This window comes from Pavona decussata, unplaced genomic scaffold (genome assembly GCF_977016875.1).
Source record: "Pavona decussata unplaced genomic scaffold, jaPavDecu1.1 SCAFFOLD_155, whole genome shotgun sequence".
Lineage (NCBI taxonomy): Eukaryota > Metazoa > Cnidaria > Anthozoa > Scleractinia > Agariciidae > Pavona > Pavona decussata.
The window spans coordinates 3,950,224-3,973,194 of record NW_028145567.1 but is presented as its reverse complement, the minus strand read 5'-3'; the positions used below and the strand labels follow the sequence as shown (position 1 = coordinate 3,973,194).

The 22,971-nt window shown below is 40.7% G+C and overlaps 3 protein-coding genes and 1 long non-coding RNA gene across 5 annotated transcripts; 1 reads left to right on the top strand and 3 right to left on the bottom strand.

Annotated features, from left to right (window-relative positions):
• Positions 1-421: 421 nt before the first annotated feature.
• LOC146465952 (retinol dehydrogenase 7-like) lies at positions 422-5,691 on the bottom strand. 2 transcript variants are annotated; one of them, XM_085128029.1, is made up of 5 exons: positions 5,618-5,656; positions 5,287-5,534; positions 3,256-3,441; positions 2,324-2,563; positions 466-1,033 (listed from the first exon to the last, which is right to left on the bottom strand). In XM_085128029.1, the coding sequence occupies exons 2-5, from the start codon at positions 5,441-5,443 to the stop codon at positions 813-815; spliced, it is 804 nt and encodes a 267-aa protein (XP_084984155.1). In that variant the 5' UTR covers positions 5,444-5,534; positions 5,618-5,656; the 3' UTR covers positions 466-812. The 2 variants fall into 2 exon arrangements, with proteins under 2 accessions (XP_084984154.1, XP_084984155.1); XM_085128028.1 differs by having other exon boundaries at positions 422-1,033; positions 5,287-5,691.
• Positions 5,692-9,567: 3,876 nt separating this feature from the next.
• LOC146465951 (short-chain dehydrogenase/reductase family 9C member 7-like) lies at positions 9,568-12,589 on the bottom strand. Its single transcript, XM_085128349.1, has 4 exons — positions 12,056-12,589; positions 11,250-11,432; positions 10,495-10,734; positions 9,568-9,967 (listed from the first exon to the last, which is right to left on the bottom strand). Exons 1-4 carry the CDS (start codon positions 12,393-12,395, stop codon positions 9,738-9,740), a joined length of 993 nt encoding a protein of 330 aa, XP_084984475.1. The 5' UTR covers positions 12,396-12,589; the 3' UTR covers positions 9,568-9,737.
• A 238-nt stretch (positions 12,590-12,827) lies between these two features.
• Positions 12,828-14,540, bottom strand: LOC146465950 (uncharacterized). Its single transcript, XR_014868183.1, has 2 exons — positions 13,866-14,540; positions 12,828-13,773 (listed from the first exon to the last, which is right to left on the bottom strand). It is a non-coding gene; the product is annotated as an uncharacterized LOC146465950 (long non-coding RNA).
• An 894-nt stretch (positions 14,541-15,434) lies between these two features.
• LOC146465949 (uncharacterized) lies at positions 15,435-20,760 on the top strand. The gene is made up of 2 exons (XM_085127969.1): positions 15,435-15,771; positions 20,510-20,760. The coding sequence occupies exons 1-2, from the start codon at positions 15,717-15,719 to the stop codon at positions 20,758-20,760; spliced, it is 306 nt and encodes a 101-aa protein (XP_084984095.1). The 5' UTR covers positions 15,435-15,716.
• The last annotated feature ends 2,211 nt before the right edge of the window (positions 20,761-22,971 follow it).

Genomic DNA, 22,971 nt, shown 5'->3' with positions numbered 1-22,971 from the left:
TCTCCTAGACTGTAACATGAGTATCAGGCCTTCTTAAGGGGAGGGGGAGGGAAAACCTGATACTCAGACTACCAGACTGGTTGGCCAACTCTCCTAGACTGTAACCATAGTATGCAGGCCTTCCTAAGGGGAGGGGGGAGGAAAAACCTGATACTCAGACTACCAGACTGGTTGGCCAACTCTTTTAGACTATATCCTGAGTATCAGGCCTTCCTAAGGGGAGGTGGGGGGGGGGGGGAACCTGATACTCAGACTACCAGACTGGTTGGCCAACTCTCCCAGACTGTAACCTGAGTATCAGGCCTTCTTAAGGGGAGGGGGGAGGGAAAACCTGATACTCAGACTACCAGACTGGTTGGCCAACTCTCCTAGACTGTAACCATAGTATGCAGGCCTTCCTAAGGGGAGGGGGGAGGGAAAACCTGATACTTAGACTACCAGACTGGTTGGCCAACTACCCTAAAAATTCCTCTGATAGGGTCTCCAGAAATTTTGGGTTAATAAAATCAGTTTGATTTTGAATCACAAGTTCCAGATTTTTTATACAAATTTTTACTATTGATCAAGGCACTTCGTAATTTTTGTTTAAATATGGTATGTCAAGGAGTTATGGTTCATGATACAGTAACTCACTTCCATCACAAGTCCCCCTTCCCATTCTGGGGAACTCACATGGCGTTTTGTGGGGAGCTTGCAATGAAGGGCGTGAGTACAGTTCAGTACAAGTCACTACCATTCTGATTTTTCAATTTCATTATTTGGGGTAAAATATGAAATGAAAAAGAGCAGAGATTGTCGTTCTTGTCTCCAGGTCATTTCAGACATCCTTGAGGTGAAGGAATTTTAAACCCAACTCGCAGGAGAAAGTCAGCAACAAATGCTGGCAAATAAGTCAGCGGTAGGAGCACAAACCAAGCATCTTGGCCAATTATATAGCGGTCAGGTGGGGAGGCTGAGGTCAGCCCATCCACTATTTTGTTGACAACTAGGTTGACATCTGAAGTACGATGGATTTTCTTCACAATCTCGATCACTGAAAAAAGAAAGAGTAGTTGATTTAAAGGTTTCCTTTCAGCCTGCACTTGTTACCTTCTTATGATGGTTGACCTTGTACTGATTACCTTTGGTGATCCCAAGTGCTACTGTAAACTGCCACTTATATAAGCCATGGGTTTTACAACTTCGTAAGAGGTTTTAGATTGGCTTATAAATGGAGAGGCTTGTGTCCGAGGGGGCTTATAACTAAAATAAAAAAATCGTTTCGAAACGAGCTATAGCAGTGTTGATCGAAATACGTTTTTCATTTACTGGTATTAAATTAAACTTTAAAATGTCAATATTTGGAACAAATTAAAACTAACATTAACACGAATGAAACTATAGGAGGGCTAAATAATCGGATGTATTTTTTGGTTCACAGGTAGATGGGCCTATAACTGGGAGGGCTTATAAGCGGGGGAGGGGGGGGGGGGGCTAATATAAGCAGCAGTTTATGGTATGCCGAGAGCAGCTGAGACCCATTTTTCTCGAAAATCACATTAACCTAACACTGACCTATTAAGCATTTTTTCAAAACCATTTTTATTCATTGGTGTCAACTTTTGACAAAAACCTGCCAATATGTTTCAGAAAATGATAAGGAAACTATTTTAAACCCACTATTATTATCCTGAATACAATTTTAATTTAGGGTGACATGTTACTGACATTTACAGCAACAAGCTTGCCAATCCATCCTGGGCAATGCAATGTGCAGATAGAAAACAGCTTGACCTGATCTCAACTCATACAAACAATCACCTGGATTATTCAAGGAGCTGAAAACTAAGAAACGTCATTATATTATAGACTAGGAAATTGATGACAAGAAACAGGAAAATGTTTCCACCAGCCAATCCCTCCCCCTCCCTCCCCTCCCTCCCTCTCCCCAACCCCAACCAATAGCCTAAGTAAACCAATGTGAAAGCAAACTTGACAATCATTTCTCAAACTTGATAATAACTCATGAAGAGAACAAAAGGAAATAATTACAGTGAAGGAGGTTTGGAAAAGTGATCCTAATTTATTCTCATATATTAATCGGTGAACTTTTGCATTGAATTTCTCCAAACACTCGAAAGTGTGTTTCATATGATTCCAAATGCCAGCTTGAAGATGGTTTAAAAAACTTGGCTGCACCTCATTTTTTTAAACCTCATCTGGGTGTTAAGAAATTGGATGAAAGACTTTCTTGTGTTTGATATATTTCATAAAAAAAACAAGAGACTCGAGAGACTGTACATGTATATCAGTGTGGCATGTCAATAAAGAAATAATTCAATACCTTTATTCAAGTATTCCTCTCCATATTCAGCCTTCAGTTTATCACTCAATCTGTCCCACCCCTCCCTTAGTTGTTTCTCAAACATATCAGGGGCACAGATGTTAGTGGAAAAGGATCCAGGCTCCAGCATACTGACTTTGATTCCCCAGGGATGCATCTCGCGCCTTAGAGCATCAGAAAATGCCTCCACACCATATTTGGACACAGAATAAGAGCCATAACAGTTCGCCGATAATCTCCCTAGTGTACAGTGGAATGAAAGTGAGAGGCATGAAATGTAATTCCTGGGCCTGGGGGTTTTGGTTGGATCGGATAGTTACTGTCACGGAAGTTTCATATATTAGCATTGTGTGACTTTTCAATATCTTAGGACTTTGAGATTAAATAGGAACTAAGCAATCAAGTTTGACAGTTCAATAAGCTTTCACTGACAGATAATTAGCAAAAGATTTTAACATCTAGACAACAACAGGAACCAAGTTGATAGCATCGCCAGTGAAAGTTTGTAAGCGAATCAAAAGCGAACTTTGTTAAGTCAAGAGTGCGACAAGAACTGACTTTATCAGAAAATTCAGTCTCATATGAGGGAGCCTACAAGCGAGAGACAGACGAGAAGTGTAAAACTGGTGAGTCAATAAACAACTTGAAGTTTGCAAAGAAAAGTCTGAAGTTTTGGCATTTATAAAATTAAAGTACAACAGAATGCCTGAGTCATTTCATGACTTTGCTACTTAAAGGACAGTCATAGGAAGACACTGTGGTTACAATCATTCAAATAATATAAATAAAGTGAGTGATCCTTTTTAACAGTCTGTGAAGGGAAGGGCCAAGGCAAATTGAAGCCTTTAAAACATGAAAAATGTCCAGGAAAAAATGGAGAAATATTTAACAAAACATTATGACAGAAAATGCCTACATTTCACTTTTCTAACCTGACATGCTTGATAAATTAACCACTCGTCCCTTGGATTTCTTAACTAGTGGCAGGAAGGTTTTGGTGACATCAATCATTCCCCACAGATTGACATCTGCAGTGCGTTTAAAGACATCCAGCGGTGTCCATTCAATGGGGGACAAATACAAAATTCCTGCATTATTAACCAGCCCCCATAATCCAGCTGAAACCAGAAAGAGATATAAGATTTGCATTAGTAACAGGTTTGTGTATCTTCCAATGTGTTAAAAATTGTGAGACTTTGTCATGCTGAGTATCTTCCTTTCTTCCTTAGCCCTTATTTATGGGGGAGAGCAGTTATAAGAGATTTGCTCCAATGAAAACAAACAAAATAGCCAGCTACATGATTGTTTCCACCGGGTACTGATTCACCCTCTGGAGGGGGAGGGGTAATGGGCCCGGGGTATATTTTCAGATCTCCAAATTTGGACCACATTTGGGAAAGAATTTGCACTCAAAATGATTCCAGTTCTAGTAATAAGTCAACTTTTAAAGCCCCAGTCTAGAAATTGCATAACTTTTAATACCGTAGCTGAAATTATAGCATTCAAATGGCTGCTGATAATTTGAAGCTTTCGTGCATTTCAAAAGATTATACCCTGTCTTAGGAAACGTCTCTAAATTGGATTTCCCTTTCCAGAGTTCCAAAATCGCCAACACCGTTTGGAAGCACATACCTGTATAGATATTTTAGAGAGTACTGACCCCCCACCCTCCCCCCCCCCCTCCACAAGGGTACACCTGTAAAAAATTACAAGGCAAAGACTTCTATGAAGTTTAAAGCACGAAAGCACAAACTTACGAGTAGACTTTCAGATTTAGCCCTAGCCTACGCAAACTGAGTCAGTTTGTCAAGTTTTGGTCCAATCACAGTGAAAATACCCTATAAACCAATCAAATGTACTTGTTTATGTCAATCGCGCGCATCCGCAATCAGATCAGCACTGGCTTTTTTAATGAGTCGGTCAAGCGGTTTTCGTGCGATATAAAAATTAATGGGAGGGTTATAAAATAAATAAACCCCCTTCTGGCTTGCAAGTATGTCGGCTGATAATGTCCTTGGCTGAGAGATTGTCCTCAAAATTTCACATTTGCCCTCGAAGCTTCGCTACTCGGCCAAATATTCATTTTTCGGACAATCTCTCAGCCGCGGACATTATCAGCCAACATACCAGCCGCCTGAAGGGGTTTATTTACTAAATATTCTCCCCCACTTCAGAGGGATAGCCTCAAACAATGACCTCCTTCTGGTTCATCATTGGAGGCTCTGAGAGGGATGACCTCTCAGAGCATATTTAGGTGGGGAAGTGTGGATAAGACCTTAACATCTTTACTCTTCTTCAGATGTATATAAAAGTAATAAATAAATAAATCACTTTATTTAAGTGTCAATGTATTTAGCACAGAACACCAATTGGGGACACTTTCCAAATTGAATTGGAATTTTGAAGTGTTGGTTTTTGAGGAGAGGGGAAAACGAGAGTACCCAGAGTACCTCCCTCTCGGAGCAAGGACAAGAACCGACAACAAACTCAACCCACAATATGACGCCGAGTCTGGGAATCGAACCTGGACCACATTGGTGGGAGGCGAATGCAATCACCACTTTGCCATCCCTGCTTCCCATCATCATATCCCTAATCATATCAATCACACATATGCATAGACCAGTCTTAACTTTTAAAAGGACAAAACAACAAGAACTCTATACTCAGGAAGACCCTTCTGTCCAAAATGTCCATAGCATATCCTATGTCAAACCCCACCTTAGTTCCGTACCTCTAGCTTTGTATAGGGGTGTACCCCCTCCTCCCCTCCTCCACCCCCACTCCTCCCCCAAACTCCAAGAACACTCCATACCACGGGCTAAGGGTAAAATGTATCTAAACCGCAGACTATAAAAGCTACAATATGGACTACGATTGCCTAAAATTACCTCTGACTGAGACATGATGAGCATATAAATTGCATTCTCACTTTGCACTCTGCTGGGAAATGACCGACCTACCTGTTGAAATTTCCTCCCTGATCACTTTGTAGACATCTTTGATCTGCTGAGAGTTTGTTACATCCAGCTGGAATGTTTTCAGTTTGCCACTTGCCGCCGATTTCAAACTCTGTTCTCCTTCTTTCGTCAAACAAGTCGCCAACACACAAGCTCCCATCTTGTCCAGTTGAATGGCTGTTGCCCGACCAAAACCCGAGTCGCAGCCCGTAATCAGGACAAATTTTCCTTGCACGTCAATTTTAGGCTTTGGAAATAAACAGGTGAGAAGATAAATGGTAAGAAGGGCAATAGTTATCAGCAGAAACCATGATGAGAAAGAAAATAAAAATTTTCCGGGATCCATTTCTAACAGCATGCATGTATGCACGGATCGGAATAATGGCCATTCCCTCTCCCAGAAGCCATTGCCATCCGAGTGCTGTCACGCAAGCTCTAAGAAGGGAAGTCCGGCGGAAAAGTTTTTTTATTGTTTCTATCGCTGGATGACGAAAAAAACACGAGAAACAAACGCGATTAGGCAAAAACGAGGTAGACTTGCGAAATATTATTAAAAGTGCGCGAGAAGGCCTTGCCCAAAAGTCGAAGCTAAGGATTTTTGTCACGAGGGATGGCTGTGACGAGTACGGAGCTCTTTGCAGCCGGATCTCTTAGACCGGAAAAGACAAGCGAAGGACACGGAAGGAGAAGCGCACGAAAAAAAAGTCCACATCCCACATGATTTAAGCGGTTTATAGTAAGTTTATTGGACTCAGGTACCATGGCTAGTGCAGAATCATTCATTTTATTTTGAAAAGAAACAAATTTCTTATGCGCAACGGGTGAAGCTGGGCATGAATGGAACAAAGTACCATGGCAAAATGACATCACAATGCAAATTACCATGCACCAAAACGTTTTTCTTTTTTAGTTCACAATGAGTAGGGTCTTACATAAGAAAAAAAGGAATAAAAGACACAAGGACAGAGATCATGAATTCAAAATTCCATCGGTGGTCGCGCTGACAAATTGAATGCTGGAAAGCAGGAACGTCAGTATGAGGTAGGTTCTTCTTAAATGAGAATTTTTTTTCTGGCTCAAATTCGCAAGTTCAAAAAACTGAATTGAGATGAAACGGTTTTAGTAGCTTCTATCTGGAAGGTATTCCCGAATTCTTATTTGCGGAATGGTCGATCTTCGAGAAGTTATCCGTCCAGTGCGCTGTCTCCGAATACGACTTGTACAAGTGCATATCGCGCATTACATAATGGTCCCGGCTTCGAAACGGATTTACAACCCACTCTTCAAGAGTGTATGTGCAGGTATATGAAATTCAATTCAATTTAAAAGATAGTACGAGAACTTGAAAATGTCTTTTCTCACTTTTTCCAGGATTCCTTTTGCCATGCGAGGAGACAAAGGAAGCATCCTTTGTTTCTTTTACAAGTAACGTTCCTCTGTTTCTTTTCTGAGAAATTCAAGGATCACATCTGCTCGCGAAAATTGAAACTGGAACGCAGGACAAATAGTGTCCAAGCGAAAAAGTACCAAAACGAATGCAACACGCGGCTCACCACTTTTGAAACTCGCTCGCACTAAAGTTAATTCACTCGTACAAAAAAGAGTCGCGTTTGTGCATGGAACGAAACGGGATTATTTTTTATTCAACGATCAACCGTTCTTCAGTTTTCCTCAGATCATAGGAAAAGACTATTTACACTCTACTACAGTAACAAGTGAAAAATTTTCAGGAGGATTTTATGTTGCATGTTATGATATTGATTTAAGGCCTGGCTAAACTAGGAAACATTGTTTCTTGTTAAATGTTTCCGGGCTGGCTAAATTAGCGGGAAGGAAGTAAAATGTTTTGCTGTCCCAGTCGCTAAACGAGGAAACATTGTTTCGGAAAACAAACGGTCCCGCATGCGCATAAACTGACTTTGTAAAAACATTTTCTTGTTTCCGAGCAGTAAAATTTGTTTCCGCAACATATGTTTTCCGCGCGGCTAAACTGAGAAACACTTGCCTCCGCAACAATGTTTCCTAGTTTAGCCAGGCCTTTAATCTTGTGGGTGAGATGGGCTTGCGGCAAATTTTCAGACGTGCGCATTGGTCACCAACGAGCTTGATCGCGCGCATTTAGAATGGAACAAATTGCTATAGTAACATGACATCACAATAAGTAGACTTCTTTCAAAATGAGCGTTCCGAAAGTGAGCCACAAGTTTGTAACTTCCAGATTACTGCCTCTGCGGCCTTGCTGGCCTTAAAATGTCTGAAAAATTCGTGGTTAGCAGATAAAACTAAGTGAAGAGGATGACCACTCAGTTCGATCTAAACCTGTACGATCGAGACTGGACATTGTGCTAGATGACCTCTGGGAGTATCACGGTATGGTGAACAAAATTTATAGTTATTGGCAAGTATTTAACGAAACATTCTCAAAAATGTCTAACCCATGCAAGTAACTGTAAGCTACCGCATTAAGGATGCCAAAACTCAAAGAAATCAGTCAAATATCTCCTGCCAATTGCGAGTCAATAATGTAACCACCGCGTCAACATAGGTTCTGGACACATCATAGTGAATACATATGCACATGCCTCAGATTTTTACTTTCTGCCGTCAGGTTAGAAAAGGTAGTAAGCATGAAGCTTTCTCTTATTCGAGTCTTTTTCTTTTTGGACAATGGAAGAAAATCGTGATATTTTTGGTAAAATAAACACAACACCAACTGTAACAGTTGTTGTTGTCCTTATCAAAAAAAAATATCTCGAGGTTTTTCAACACATTTCGGCCGGGCGACCTAGAGAAGAATCAGCAACGGCAGTCGAAATGAGCGGTAACTTCAACCTTTAGTCATGCTTGACTGTTTCAACATGTTACAGCCCCTCCCGGCAGGTTCCGCGACCAAGGGATGATGGTGGTATCTGGACAGTAGGATGGTGAACGGCGTGAAGGTGCTTGTGAGGTAGTGTTAAGTTGTCGCAAAACTGAAAAGCATATTCCCGAGTAAGAAGCGAGCTGCTTCGAACAAAAATGGAAGATGACTGCGGCGCATCTGGTAGTGTTACTAGTTCTGGATGAAGGGGCCTCAGGAGGCGATGAACGTTCTTGCATGGAGCTACGACTATCTCTGATCAAGCAGACAGCAGACTTGTCTCTTTGCAGGGAAATTTGTGAGCATGCAAACGCAATCAATGGCTTGTATCAGAAAAGATCGACCTGGTTGATCCTTGCGATACCACCGATGTTCGAGGCAGGACAAGTTGCTGACAAAATTGTGCGTGCACAAGCCTCCCCTCCCCCCATCGCAACTTGTATCGCAACAACAAATTCCTTTACAAGTTCTGTGAAAGTAGCCTAGCACAGCCTTCTGCGTTCTGCAACGCCGCGAGATACGATCTATTGTAACGTATTTCTTACACCCTGTAATGCATCTCGTCAGCATTGCTTCGCAAGTTGCAGAAAAAAATGCCTGGTGTAAAGGCTCCTTTTGGCTTTATTGTCTTCTTCCCCCCTCCTCAAAAATGCCCTCCCGAACGTTCTTCAGACATCCTCGACTTTTCTTCAGTTCCTTTTTGCGTGTAGTGTTGATGTAAATTGCACTTTTACAATCCATGATAATTTTACTTATATCCAGTACTCCATCTATACACATTTAAACAGCTCTGCTGAATTGAAAATTTCATGTCAAAATATTTAGTTAAATTAAATAAAAAGCCACAAGCCCCCAAAATAAGGTAGTATTTACGCGCTTTATATAGTTGAACTCCACCTAAGATCCCCCCCTCCCTGTTAATACGCCCACTTTGGTTTTTGATACGAGCAAAAATAACCTCGTTAATCCACCATCCGTTGATACTGTTTCCATTTCTATTCATCACCTTCAAAAGACTTTTGATTCCATACTCCCAACAAACTAATGAGAATCCTCACGATTGGTTTTGGTTTGGATTCCCATTGGTTAAGAAAGTGACGTAGTAATGCAAAAACGAAGCAAACGCCAAACTACTTTCGACACTCAATTGAAAACCTTTCGCAAGTAATATGATCTTATGGGAACCAACACACAACAAATCTTCACGAAATGGTAAGCGGAGTGCATCCCTTGTCTGGTTGAAAAAGGACATGAGAAGGAGCTCTGCTGTGATCAAGAGCCCCAAGCGGTATCCGCCACATCCCTGGGAGACGAGGGAAAATTAAAAACAAACGCTGAACCCAGTTAGGCTCCAGTTGTTTAAAAAGCGGATAATTTTATCTACTTGATAGGTCGTTTTGCGGCAGATAAAATACGTGCACGAATCAGTTCCCTATAGCCCTATAATTTGTGAACAGGCTTGAAGCGTATGCCTAACTTAAGTATGGGAGGGATTGTGAGGAAAACTTGTCAAAAGTGTTGGTTGGAGTACATTTGCTCCGCTGGATAAATGTATCCGCCCTTTGGGCTAGAAGTATAATATTTTCTCTTTATGTCAACTTGGCTTGTTGCTTCTCCTAGGTCCTGGTGTGAGTCTCGCGATTCTAAACAGAAAGTCAGTCATGTAAGTGGGCATCATTGATAACCACGCCAGGGCCTTGGTATTCAAGTCAATGAGATAATGGCTTTGCGGGTCACGTGATGTAAGCGCATGGACAACACCGCTGACCACTTTGTAGGTGTGCGGCGAGGATACACTGTCGAGAAGCTTCAAAGAACTCAAACCTATGAAGATAAAGGAAAGAACAGAGTTTGATACATCGGCAAACTGAGTTGTCTCTTTCCCACAAGTGATGTGCGACTAAAGCAATGGACGTAAAAACATGAAAAGAACTGGCAAACGCGCAGGAAGGGACGCGACAAAAAGTGCAGCTAATATTCTTTGGCTTTTTCTGACATGTACTGAGGAATCCTTCGAGAAATGCATGTGGACAGAAAGAAAGACAGATTGAAACAAATCGGGTAAAGTACACAGTTGAATCAGGTTAAGCTTAATTTCAAGATTTCGTTGAATTGAATTTCAACTGAAAAATTCAACTATTAACTGGGTTTGTGGTGGGTCTTGTCGCATGGTCCGACGGGAAATGCGTCATCCCATTTTCGCCGCGTCGAATCAAATGCATATATACCGTTCATTCCACTATCTGAAGCAATCCGGCGTGGGCGACGAGCCGGGCGACTGTGTTTGTAGAATAGCCCGCACTCTTGTTATCCTAAAACTGTTTTCTCGGTGTCTTGTAATCTTTAATTACCTTTTTGAAACCCTTCCTCGCCGTATTCTTGCTTTAGCTCATCGCTAAGTTCATTCCACTCTGATCGCCACTGCTCTGCCAAATTATCAGCAGTCAAAAGCTTGGTTTTATAGGCTCCAGCTTCAATAATACTCACCCGTACCCCCCAGGGGAGCATCTCGCGCCTGAGAGCGTCAGAGAAGGCCGCAACACCATATTTGGAGACAGCGTAAGCAGGCATATATGGTAGAACTATTCGACCTGGGGAATGATATTTCAGACAACGGATAATCAGAGCGGCCCTTTCACGATTCTACACTGTGCCCGCAGCGGAAAAACGCCTGACCAGGCGGGACAAGGAAATCCCACACTTATGAAATGCCACTACTAAGGTCTGGAATCCGTGGGAGGAGAGGGGGGGGGGGGGGATACGTAAGAAAGTTTAATATGGGAAGACTCTGCTCCGAGGTCCAAACCCCTACCGTTTTCAGTATACCTTTTCATATACCTTCCATAGGAAATGGTATCCCTTTCACATACTTGCAGTAGAAAAACTCTGTCTGTTTTCGTTGGATCTCTTGGAGATATTTTGAAAGGCCCTTTTAAATATCTTAATGACAGTGTTCCCTTCACTTCATTTCGCGAAATCTCTACCAACAGTATAATCACTTCCTCGGCATCACAGCTCAACAACACCTATTTATACACCCCGGCCTGATTAGGGAAATAAATTCCAGTAAATTTACTGTGAGTGAACAAGGCGGCAGAGGCCTCACCTAAGATGCTCCCCATGTTGATCACCCTTCCGCGCGCTTTCTTCACCAGAGGTAGAAACGTTTGTGTGACCAGGATCATACCCCAAAGATTAACATCCGCGATGCTCTTAAAACTGTCCAGCGGCTGCCACTCAACTATTCCTACCTTCAATTTGCCAGCGTTGTTTACCAGTCCCCACAGTCCTATGAAATGACCAGAATCAAATGAACACACAGCGCAAGAGAAAGGGAGGGAAACACATGAATAAACACGGGATCCATTTTTAGGGCTTAAACAAAAGAGCGCGTCTGAAGAAGGGGCATACGACAATTGTGCTTTCTCGTGCATATCAGGGGGGGGGGGGGGGAGGGGACGAGAGAAGACTACCTCCTTTCCAACCTTCCCCTTTTCCGTTTGGCTATCCATAGCTATTTTCCCAGCATTTTAATATTCTAAGCACTCGTTTGGAATCATCAAGAAGACATTTAGGGTTTTCCTCCCAGGCTAAGCGCACGTAGGACAATCTTTGGGTAGGAATGCGTGACGAGCCCTAAGAGCGTCTGCGTAGGTATTATTAATTTTTGATTAACTGATTGTTTATTTACACATATTTAAAATCATTTATGTGAAATGTGACCAAATAAGATAACTATTCGGGAGGGAAACTGAAATTTTACGTTTCTTTTGGCCCTAAAGTTGGCTGTCTCGAGCAATACAGGCTGTTGACATTAAACAAACCGTGATAATTTACGTCGGTTTGTCAATGTCCGTCGCGATTCGATTTACACTCGAGGTGGTCAGTGTTTTTCACGATTTCTTCAATTACCTTTGTCACCTGAAATCTCCCTCTTGATCTTCTCAAAAACCTCTTGAACTTGTCCTTTGTCTGTAACATCCATAACGAACGTCTTCACGTTATCACTGCAAACCTCTCTCAGAGAATCTTCGCCTTCCTTCGTTCTACAAGTGGCAAACACACGAAACCCAAGCTGATCGAGACGCATGGTAATTTCCTTGCCAAAGCCAGATCTACAGCCTGTTATAAGAACGTATTTGTTCGTTATGCCCTCCACTGTATCCTTTTGTCCACAAAAATTCACAAACAACCTTCTTAGAAGGTAAAATATAGCTGCTATTATGCACAAGATGGCCACTGTAGACGCCATACTTCGGCGACTGGTAAAACGATGTTTCCCGAATCGTCTCGTCTCACGGGTAAATAGTTAACATCCTAAACAAAACAATTGAGATTAAAGAAGGCTGGACAAATTAAGAAAAGGTCCTTTTCAGTTTCACCGTGAATAAGAGCCAAGAAAATAGAGATAGCCATGAAATTTTGCAAGTCAAATTTTAAGGTTGGTCCATACGTCACGCAATAATCGTTACGACACGCTCTATTACAGTCGAACCAGGTCAAGCGTACCCCCCTAGACTCTATTAATGGATCGACTAGTATACCGGAACGGCAGTGAATGCTGCCTTGGGGAGGCAGGTGACTGCTGTTTTGATGAGAATAAGAAGGGGAGGTTGAAAGAGTTGAAAATGACCCATGGTGCTCATTTGAAACCGGAAAACACAGTGATGACAAGAAACGTGTAAAACAACGGAAATGTGTATTTAATGACATGTTGAAAGTACAAAGGAAACAGAACTTACAATTGTATTTGTTTGAAACTGTTAAATATACAATAAATTGTAGTGTGATTTTACTTAACGGTGGAACAGACTTCTGAGTTTTACTTACTGTTACTAAGTAGTGAGCGTTTCTAAAACGCCCTCTATTAGAGTGATTACATAAAACCTGTGAAACAGCTACATACAAGGCTAAAAATATCGGACATTTGAAATGTTGTTTCCTGTTGCACTTGTTTATTTGGTAAGATAATGAATCTAATTTTGGTTTACGGGGCGAATAAACATACACCAAGAGATCAAGTTTGGAACGAGGCGTATAAACATCCACCAAGTGATCAAGTTTAGAACGAAGTGTGAAAATTCACACCAAACGAAGCAATGGAAAACTAAAGTTTACTGACCTTGCAGTGAATACAATGATTCGCGTAAATAAAAATCTGATAGAAAATAAAATGTTGTTTACATGTCAAGCATGTCATTGAAAAAGACTAACATCCAGTAAAACATTTGAAATGCGTATGTTATTCACATATTCATGACTTAAGCTGAGCTAAAATGCAGTTTTGCCCTGCTGAAAAAAATATAATCAGAAGATTGCACGAGTGGAATTAAATACGCTGTCTCAGCGCTTTCTTCGAGAGTTCTGAAACATGGCTAAACATGAATGATTCTTCTACAAATACAGTCCTTGTATGCACATTTGTTTTCACATGAGGTAGTGTTCAAATTATAATGTAAGTACGTAGCTTGAGTGCCTACGTTTTGTATTTAAAAATGAACAAAGTTGGAAATAATCAACGCAGATAAGCTTACGTAATGAACAACACAACTTTCAAGAATTTGCCTTCATTTTTACCTCGAGGGTTATCGAGGATATCCCTGACGCTGAAATTGCAAATATATTGCGTTCTGAAATTAAAAGAGATTCAGTTTAGAAAATATAAACGAAGTAGAAACATTCCGCAAAATCAGGGGCATTCAAAACGACGAAAAATACTCACCTTGATTTCTCTCCCTTGTTCTGTCCGAAACTGGAAAAAGCAAAGCAGCGCGTTGCATTGTGGTGCCCACAAAATTAACCACAATTCCTTTTTCCTTTGATACCATCCTTTGCATTTTGCAAGAAAGCTCTCGCAAGGCCCCATAACTATATTTCTGTGCCGATAAGAGTTGCTGCCTTGCTCGGTCGCTTCAGGCTCCCTCGCTGCGGCAGCAATTATTTGAAAATTGAACCGATTAGTCGTTTCAAAGAATGCATTCATTTATTCATTGTTAGCGCGGATCGATGTTCAAATTAAAATTCGTATAACATAGATCCGCGCTAACAGTAAAAGCAATAGCCTCTAAAATTCAAACTACAGTACATAATTGAAACAGCTCGTTCGTTAAAACTGTTCCTGCGTGTTGTTGACACATTCATATAATTCGTTATGCAAATTTGGTCATGGCAAGAGCACAAAGTCAAGCGCTTGCAAATGAGTCGGGTTGAAAAATTCCAATTTATCTTTCATGTATAGCTAGCATTACCCACCTTGTAGCATGAAAAAGTTTGGTATGTATTATTATTTCACCAGACTGTCCATTATACCGCGACGAATAGCGCAACACATGTGCTGCCATTGTCGAAGGTCAACTGAAATGAACATCTTTCACTGTGAGTTCGCATACTTTTCGCCAAATTAGGGGGTGTTTACATGTGAAAACTCGCCCCGGTGCGAGTTTGATACCGGTATGACATTGTGATTTCATACCGTGTTTACATGAAGGGATACTTTTTGTCAACTGACGTGATTTGGGCGCCATATTGAATTGAATATCGACGACTGCTCATGCCCTATCCGTTCCAGACTTCCAGGAGAGTGATTTCATGCTGCAGCTAACGGCCGTACCGCGTTTACATGACATCGGAATGAGTTTTCGTACCGGAATGAAAATCTCGCCCCGGTGCGGTTACCGGGGTGAACTCGCACCGGTATGACTCGCTTCGGTACAAGAATTTGTGCTGATATCATGTAAACGAATACAGAGCCACAAGAGGGAACTGGAGTGAACTCGCACCGGAGTGAAAGTCGCGCCGGTATCATGTAAACACCCCCTAAATTTGCATATACCTCAAAAAGAGAACCGTTTAATTTATTATGATAAAACGCTTCCAGTCCTTTTTCATTTTTGTTTTTGAATAACTAACTGAAAAAACGCAAGTGTACAAACGTAAAATGTCCATTTAGTGATCATTAGAGAGTTTAAACTTACGCGACAGGACCACCGTGCCCGGTTTAAAATGGCGAATTTTTTTTCTGACAGTACGCGTTGACTGCTGTAAATCAAGAGAAATCTACTTTTTGGAAAATCCATTGCTATATAAGTCAAGAATTGCCGCTCTGAATATATTAAGAGCGGTTTTTCCCGCGGGCTTTCTGGTTTTCTGGTTTCATGTATTGTTCGTATAATCCAATCAGAAATCTAATTTTGATTTGAATACTTGAAACGACTAACGGGTTCAATTTTCAAATAATAGATTCATTAATAGAATCTAGGGGGGTACGCTTGACCTGGTTCGACTGTAAACAGCTCTATCAATATAAACATACAGGTGTCAACATATTAATGTCCAGTTCTTTTACGTCATCAAAATTGGCAGCTAGTGAGGTGGCCTATAAGTCATCTCTTTGTTTATCATTGATTTTCACGTTTGGCCAATGAAGTTGCACTTACTTTTTAGTAAACGTCAAAGTCAGTCTGACACGTGTAGTAAAATTCAGGGAAATTCGTCCGTGCTTTCAGCTACGTATGAACACAGCATATTTCCAAACGTTAGCAGAAACTTTTCCTGACTGAAATAAAGAACCAACATGTACAATTTGCAGTATTTGGCGATGTTCATGTTCCTAATATTCTTGCCAACGGGTAAGTGCGAACCTTTTGCGTAAATGTTTTAATGTAGAGTGTTATTGATGTAGATCATCTGATCTACCCAAAATTAAGTCTTGTCTACCTTTGGAGCATAGAATTTTATATTACAATGCTCTGATTAAAACTGTTTTTTGTTAAGCTAGTACTGCATGGCAAATGTCTTGCTCCAAAGAGTGTCTCCAGAGAATATTTCGTTTCCAGAAAAGAGCTTGCTAGAATAAAACTTGATCGGCAGATCCACGGACTCCTTCTGTGCCCGGCTCTATTTAATCGTTTGCAGTGGTTACCGTTCTATGTCGATACTTAAGTAGCCTCAAGAGGACACAGATATTGTCGTTCCTGATAATTTTATAGATTCAATTAATCTTAATAGCTCACGACACTCACGGAATACCAGATTTTCGAACTACAGTTTTATTTGTCCTCTTTATAATAGGGCAACAGAAGGTCGAAAAACCTTTTTTAGTTTAAGCGGTACGAACATGGAACAGTTTGCCAGCTTTTATAAAGAAACAAGCATCGCTTAAATCTCTTAAATGCGGGGTAAATTTTTTAAAGAACAATTAGATTTATTGGATGTTTACATGTATGTTTCAATTAATATTATTTCTAGAATATTGTAGTTTTTAACTTTGTATTTTCTTATAGTTTTAATAGAGGGCCACAGGTTTGTTAGTGTTTCTATATTGCACCTACCACCCACATTCGCAAACGCTTTTTTTTTAAATATTCCTCGCCGCAAAGACGATTTCTGAGCAAAACGTAGCGAGCCAAGGGTCCGAAATGCCTCGTTCAGTTCTCAAATTACAGATACGAGCCAGTCTGCATATATCGTGACGTGTTTAACTTGCTTGTTTACATTCGTAAAAGCTTTTCTTCAGAATATTCCTCGCTTGCAATGATGCTTTCTGAACTAAAAATAGTGAGCCATGAGGTCCGAAGTGCGAGCGAAGCGCGGTCGATTTCTGTCTTCGTCCTATACCCCACTTGGGAGGCTACAAATTACAGACACGAGCTCTGTGTATATAGCTGAGTGACGTGTTCAACTTGCTTTGCTTTTCTTGAATAGTCCTCGCCGCAATGATGATTTTCGAACCGAAAATAGTGAAAAATGCTGTTCCAGTTTGCAACATGTACTGCTCACTTTTCAGAACCAGTAAACTATTGCTTTTATGAACAAACGAATCCACTTTTCTCATATTAATTTTTTTTCGCTTTGCTTGTACGTTTTGATTAACGAGTGCGGACTTTAACCTACGTGTATTTAATGTGCATAGGTTCAACTTTTTTATCTCAGAATTACTGATTGTCATGACAAACATGGACTATATAAATGAATATAAATATATAAAACATATAATTGAACTGCGGGTGAAAGATTAAATAGAAGAAAGACCCTCGCAGTTATTTACGTAACTTATGCAGATGCGAAAAGAAAGCTTGATGGCTTGAACGGGATTCGTACCCATGACCTTTTCGATGCAGTGCTTTACCAACTGAGCTATCAATCCAACTGGGAGCTACGGAGAAGTAGATGACATGTAACTTTGTTGGAAATAAAGGTGTCTTAAAATAACGATGCGGTAAAATAGTGTGATTTTAATTAATAATGACGTATTTTAAAGTTCATGAAATTAATAAAATGCATCGTTGATTTCCTTTAATAAGGTATATTGCGAGTTACGTAATTCTAATTTAAATAGTTTAAAAACCTACATTACTCGCAAAAAATTTCGGACGATTTTAGTTTCGGACAAAGATGGTGTCCGAAAATAAAACCGTCCGAAATTTTTAAGCGTCTGAAATTTTAAGCGTCCGAAATTTTTACAGTATAGTATAAAACTTTAAAAGTACTTTCTTGGCGACGGCATCACAGATTCAAAGCAAGAGACTATGAGGTAAGTACCTCATAGTCTCTTGTTCAAAGCCAATATACCTGATATGGCTAGAATTCGGATTAGGCGGCTTTGCTCAGTCGTTCTTTTTATGACACAAGAAGCAGAGACCGATACAACGTAGAAATACGGTTTAAAGGTTACTATATTTCGGCTGGCCAAACCAGCCTTCTTCAGGTACAATGGAAATTGACATTGGGACATACGCTTATATAGCTGACAAATGTTTGCGCAATAGCGGAACTACGTTAAACTAAATTGATTGACAGTAAAATATGAAGCAAATGAAATAATAATAATAATAATAATAACAAAAAATAAAAAAATAATAAAAGGAAAAAACGCTAGTGCATTTCTTCGCGAATATTGAGGCCATGTGGAGAAAGTGTTCTGCCTTTTGAGATTAAAAAGGCTTCCCTGGCCTTACGGAGTGAGTCTCGGTTAGAGTAGACTTTTTCTACGGGGATTAATTGCATGTCGTTAGCGGTGTGGTTAGGAGCAGTGAGGAAGTGTTCTGCGGCTGTGATGGGTTTAGATTTAGTATTAGGGTTATCTATGGTGGGGCGGTGTTCATTAAAGCGGTCTTTTAAGCGTCGTTTAGTCTCTCCTATGTATTGTAAATTACAGCGGTTACATTGGATCATATAGATTAGATTTTTAGTTTCACAGGTCAGGTTAGATTTGATAGGACATGTTTCACCAGTGGAAAAGAAGATGTGGTTAGTGAGACCATCGGAAATGTATGGGCAAGTGGCGCAATTTTTACCGCAACGATAGGAGCCGGAAGGGAGTTGTGGGTGAGGATTAGTCGAGATAGAAGAAAGTTTAGCCGAAACCAGTAAGTCACGTAGGTTAGGAGGTCGTCTGAAGGCCACAACAGGCAAATTTGGAAAAACCTTTTTGCAGCGGTCAGACGAGAGCAGTGAAGGATAATGTTTTTTAATGATGTTGCATGGAGATGTGAGGAAGCGACGGGTTAAAAGTCGTAATAAAAGGTACACGTGTAGGTTTGTTCATGTCTTTAGTTTGTAAAGCGAGTCTGCGTGGGATGTTGGCGGCACGTTGTATTTGTTTAGTGACAAAGTTTCGTTTGTAGCCTCGTTTTAGTAGGTATGTAGTAAGTTGAGCAGTGCGTATATTAAACGTTTCGTCAGTAGAACAAATACGTCGTAGGCGGAGTGCTAGACTGAAAGGAATAGCATTTTTGGTATGTAGGGGATGGCAAGATGAATAAAGTAGATGTTGGTGTTTGTCTGTAGGTTTAGTGTACAGGTCAGTACTGATGTTACCGTCGTTAGTTAAAGAAACATTAACATCAAGGAAAGATACGTTAGCAGAAGAGTGCGAGCTAGTGAATTTAATGGTAGGGTGAATATTGGTAAGATAATCGATGAAGATTTTTAAGTTATCCAGACCTTCAGTCCAGATCATAAAAATATCATCAATATAACGAAACCATGTGTGAGGGTGAAATGGGGCATTTTTCAAAGCATTCGCTTCGAAATGGCCAAGAAAAAGGTTGGCAAAAGAAGGGGCCATTTTAGTGCCCATGGCTGTGCCGTGGATCTAAAGGTAGTGATTATCGTTAAAAGAAAAATTATTCATGGTAAGAATCATGCGAATGAGGTCACAGAGTGTGCCAGTGGGAATGTTACTATGAAGGCGAGTACTGAGGAAATGGTCACAAGCATTAATACCTTCGTTATGTGGGATATTAGTGTATAAAGATGAGACATCAAGTCATGGTGACTAACAATGAATTAGAGGGTAGTTTACCAATGATAAGGAGTTTGTTAAGGAAGTCATTAGTGTCTTTAACAAAGGATGGTAATTTGTGAACTAAAGGTTGAAGGTGATAGCGGACAAATTGAGATATGCGTTCGGTGGGATGGCTATTAGATGAAACAATGGAGCGTCCTGGGTTACCGGGTTTGTGTATTTTGGGTAGTATGTAGAAGCGTCCTGGTTTTACGTCAGTTTGTATGAGGTATTTTCTAGTTTTCTCGTTGATAAGTCTGTCATGATAGATCCTGTTAACATAAAAAGTTACACGTTTTTGTATGTCAGCAGTTATGTCTTCGTTCAAGCGTTTGTAAAATTTCGAGTCATTAAGTTGTCTGTTACATTCGTCGATGTACCAAGTTTTGTCCATAACAACAGTACCGGAACCTTTGTTAGCGGGTTTTATAATTATGTCTTGTCGTTGTTTAAGTTGGCAAATGGCCTGTCTCTCTGTAGCAGTAAGGTTGTCACGGATTTTGTTAGGTGTACCCGTGGTTATGTCAAGTTCAACAGCGTCTAAAAAAGTGTCAAGAGCTCGTTCTGTGTCTGTGTGGGGTCACTGGAAAGGAAACTGATATTTGAGACACTGCTAGAGGCATAAGCTTGATTGAGTTTGTGTTATTTTCTCGTTGGTGTATTCGGCTGTAAAACCTTGAAGGTACAGTAAAACTATAATTTTCACAGATTGTATTTCAGTCTAATTCATGTTTTTTAGTCGTAAATTTACTTTAGGCATGTTTTAGCGCAGTGTCCGAAATTTTTGCCGAAATTTGTCCGAAATGAGATGAAAAGTGTCCGAAAATTAAATGTCCGAAATAAAACGTCCGAAATTTTAACGTCCAAAATTTTTTGCAAGTAATGTATGTATACCGACCTGGTGTATACCCATGATGTACAAAACTCCTCATTTTATTTTAGAGAAGCAAACGAAACTGATCAAAGTTTATCAGTATCTGTATCTTCAGACCAAAACGGTTCAAAAGTTATTCTGCTTTCTTAGTGTGAGATATTTTATGTCATAAGGCTCACGTGCAACTCTGATGTCTCTTTTGCAGTCATTTCCCTTGAATGTTACCGGTGCCTGAGCACACACTCTTGGGGAGACTGTGATGACAAGCGAATCAAGGACACGTGCGTGGGGTCCACTCATTGCGTCCAAGCTAAAGTGTACGCCACCTCTGGCGTGAAGGACGAAGCCTACGTTAGAGGTTGCGCAGCAACCTGTTCAGCATCTAGCATCACACAGTGCAACCTTTCTTATATCAAGTGTGAAGTGAGTTGCTGTTCCGCTGACCAAAAAGCCTGAAGATTCTGGGTACGAGATTGACGTCATGTACGTGTTCGGTTCTTAGACTTTTTCAGCTGGACTAATCCACATCTTCATTTCGTGATTGTTTTCTAATGTTTTGTTTCGTTGGAAAAGGCGGTACTTTCTCCGATCCTCACCACCTCTTTACTCCTGGTAACTGTCGAGCAAGCTTCAAGAAAAGACAGAACCGCCTGCCTCGCACACATTTCTTTTCTCTCTTCTCGCGTGTCGGGTTTCATGGCAGCCGACGTTCAAGCGTATCTTACCTCCTGCTCGACTATCTCTGAGAGAATAGAGGCGCTGCTCAGAATGTTGATCATCGCAATCACTCCTAAATTGTACTAAAACAATTATCAGCCAATTGGTAATAAAAAAAGTAAATGTTGTTTTCAGATTCGTTGTCCTATTCAGTTTAAAATTTAATGGCACTTATAACCAGCAACTATCAGAGCCCAGGCCGCTCGCATTGCAATGGGGTGTCTTCTGTTTTATTGTCAGCAAAAAAGCGTTCTGCTTTACAGCATTTATTAAATTTCGTCCGGTCCCTAAGTTGCGATACGCAGTTTTGCCTAAATTTAACAGTCGAGATTTTATGTTTTAATTGTAAAACTTAAGGAGGCTCACAACATCTTTCCATCCTTAGAGTGGATGTTTTAAGAAGAAGATTTTATATACAGCTGCACACAGACGGCAGGCTTCGATTTCATTCATATTACACCACCTTTTCTACTTAGGATCGAATTATCCTTTTCCTTGGTTTTTCAACCAACAGCTGTTGCCATAACGACGCTATAATATGTACCACCTATATGATACATATCACGTGCGAAAACTACAGCAAAATGTAACATTGTAGTTTGAAAAGTAACCTTATACGGTAAAAATATGGCAGTTCACTCTTCAGGTTTGGCAAGAACTGAAACAAATTCGTTATGCGAAAAGGGAGTAAAACTTTTTGAATTTCAATTTTGAACTTTTAGGCAATGTTTGTAGGGGGTATGAAAAAGTTAGGTCAACAGTCAAAAAATGTAAAATTATAAAATATTATCTTCTTGCATTGCATAGCTATAGCTTTAACAAAGAACTGAACGTCTTGAAAAACCTTAGGCCCACTTAGATTATGTATCTAGCCACTGAAAAGAACGTTGTTCAGTCTCCTTGGTGCCCAAAGAGCAATCGTTTCCTCGATTCGTCCATTTAGCCCCCCGCCATTTTGCTTGCCAGCTATGTCGCAGGGAGGCATGGGGAAGAAGCGCGGGAACTGACAAAATCCTGTTCAGACCAGTGGCCGTTCAAAGAACCGGTGCCTGAGTACTACCTGGTGCTGCGGTGATTTTTGCTCGGGCACAAAAAATATCTATGTTCACACTACTGTCCGTCAACGAGAACCGGACCCGGGCATAAAGTCTGAACGAGACCTAATTTGTTTATACTGGAGGCAAAGGTATACTGCTGGTATGCATAGGAGCTAACTGACAGCTCTAATCAGTCAAAAATTAGGGTGCGTTTTTTTATCCACAATTCTGGAATAAGAATGGTTGGTACGGAATGCTAGGGATAATTCGAATTGTCTAAATAAAAAAACGCCCGTCGAGATGCGCGGTCCTGGCACCAGTAAACATTGCGTAACAAATATGGCGGCCGACGGAGAGTAGCCATTTTTCTTCATGTCGTCGGCAATCTTTTCCCAAATTGCCCTTTTCTTGTACGAAACATCACTGAAAAAAACCTCGTACTTTTGGTACAATGAAATTAGAAGCAATGTTTTCTTGTGTCCAAGAGCGTAACCTAATTTTTTCTCACGTATTTGAATCCGCAGCGCTCATCTCGCCGTCAGCCATCTTGGATTTTCATTCGCAACATTCAGTTCATTCTGCCCCTGGGAGCAGAATGGATGGAATGGCATTCTGTCCATTCCGGAATAGAAAAACGCGCGCATTTTACATTCTGGCCATTCTCATTCCAGAATTGTGAATAAAAAAACGCACCTTTAGTCTCCTTCGCAGCCGTTCTGTGCCGGTCTCGTTGAGGAGAAGGAGCGTTGCGTGCGAGACACAGAACGACTGCGAGGGAGACTAAGCCAAAAAGAGAAACGAAGGCAAAAGTAAGCGAGAACTGAAAAACTTAACGCGACAACGACATGATGGAGCTCAAAGTTTTTCAGTTCTACGCAGTGTCAGCCCTACTTCTTGTCAGTCCTCCTAATGA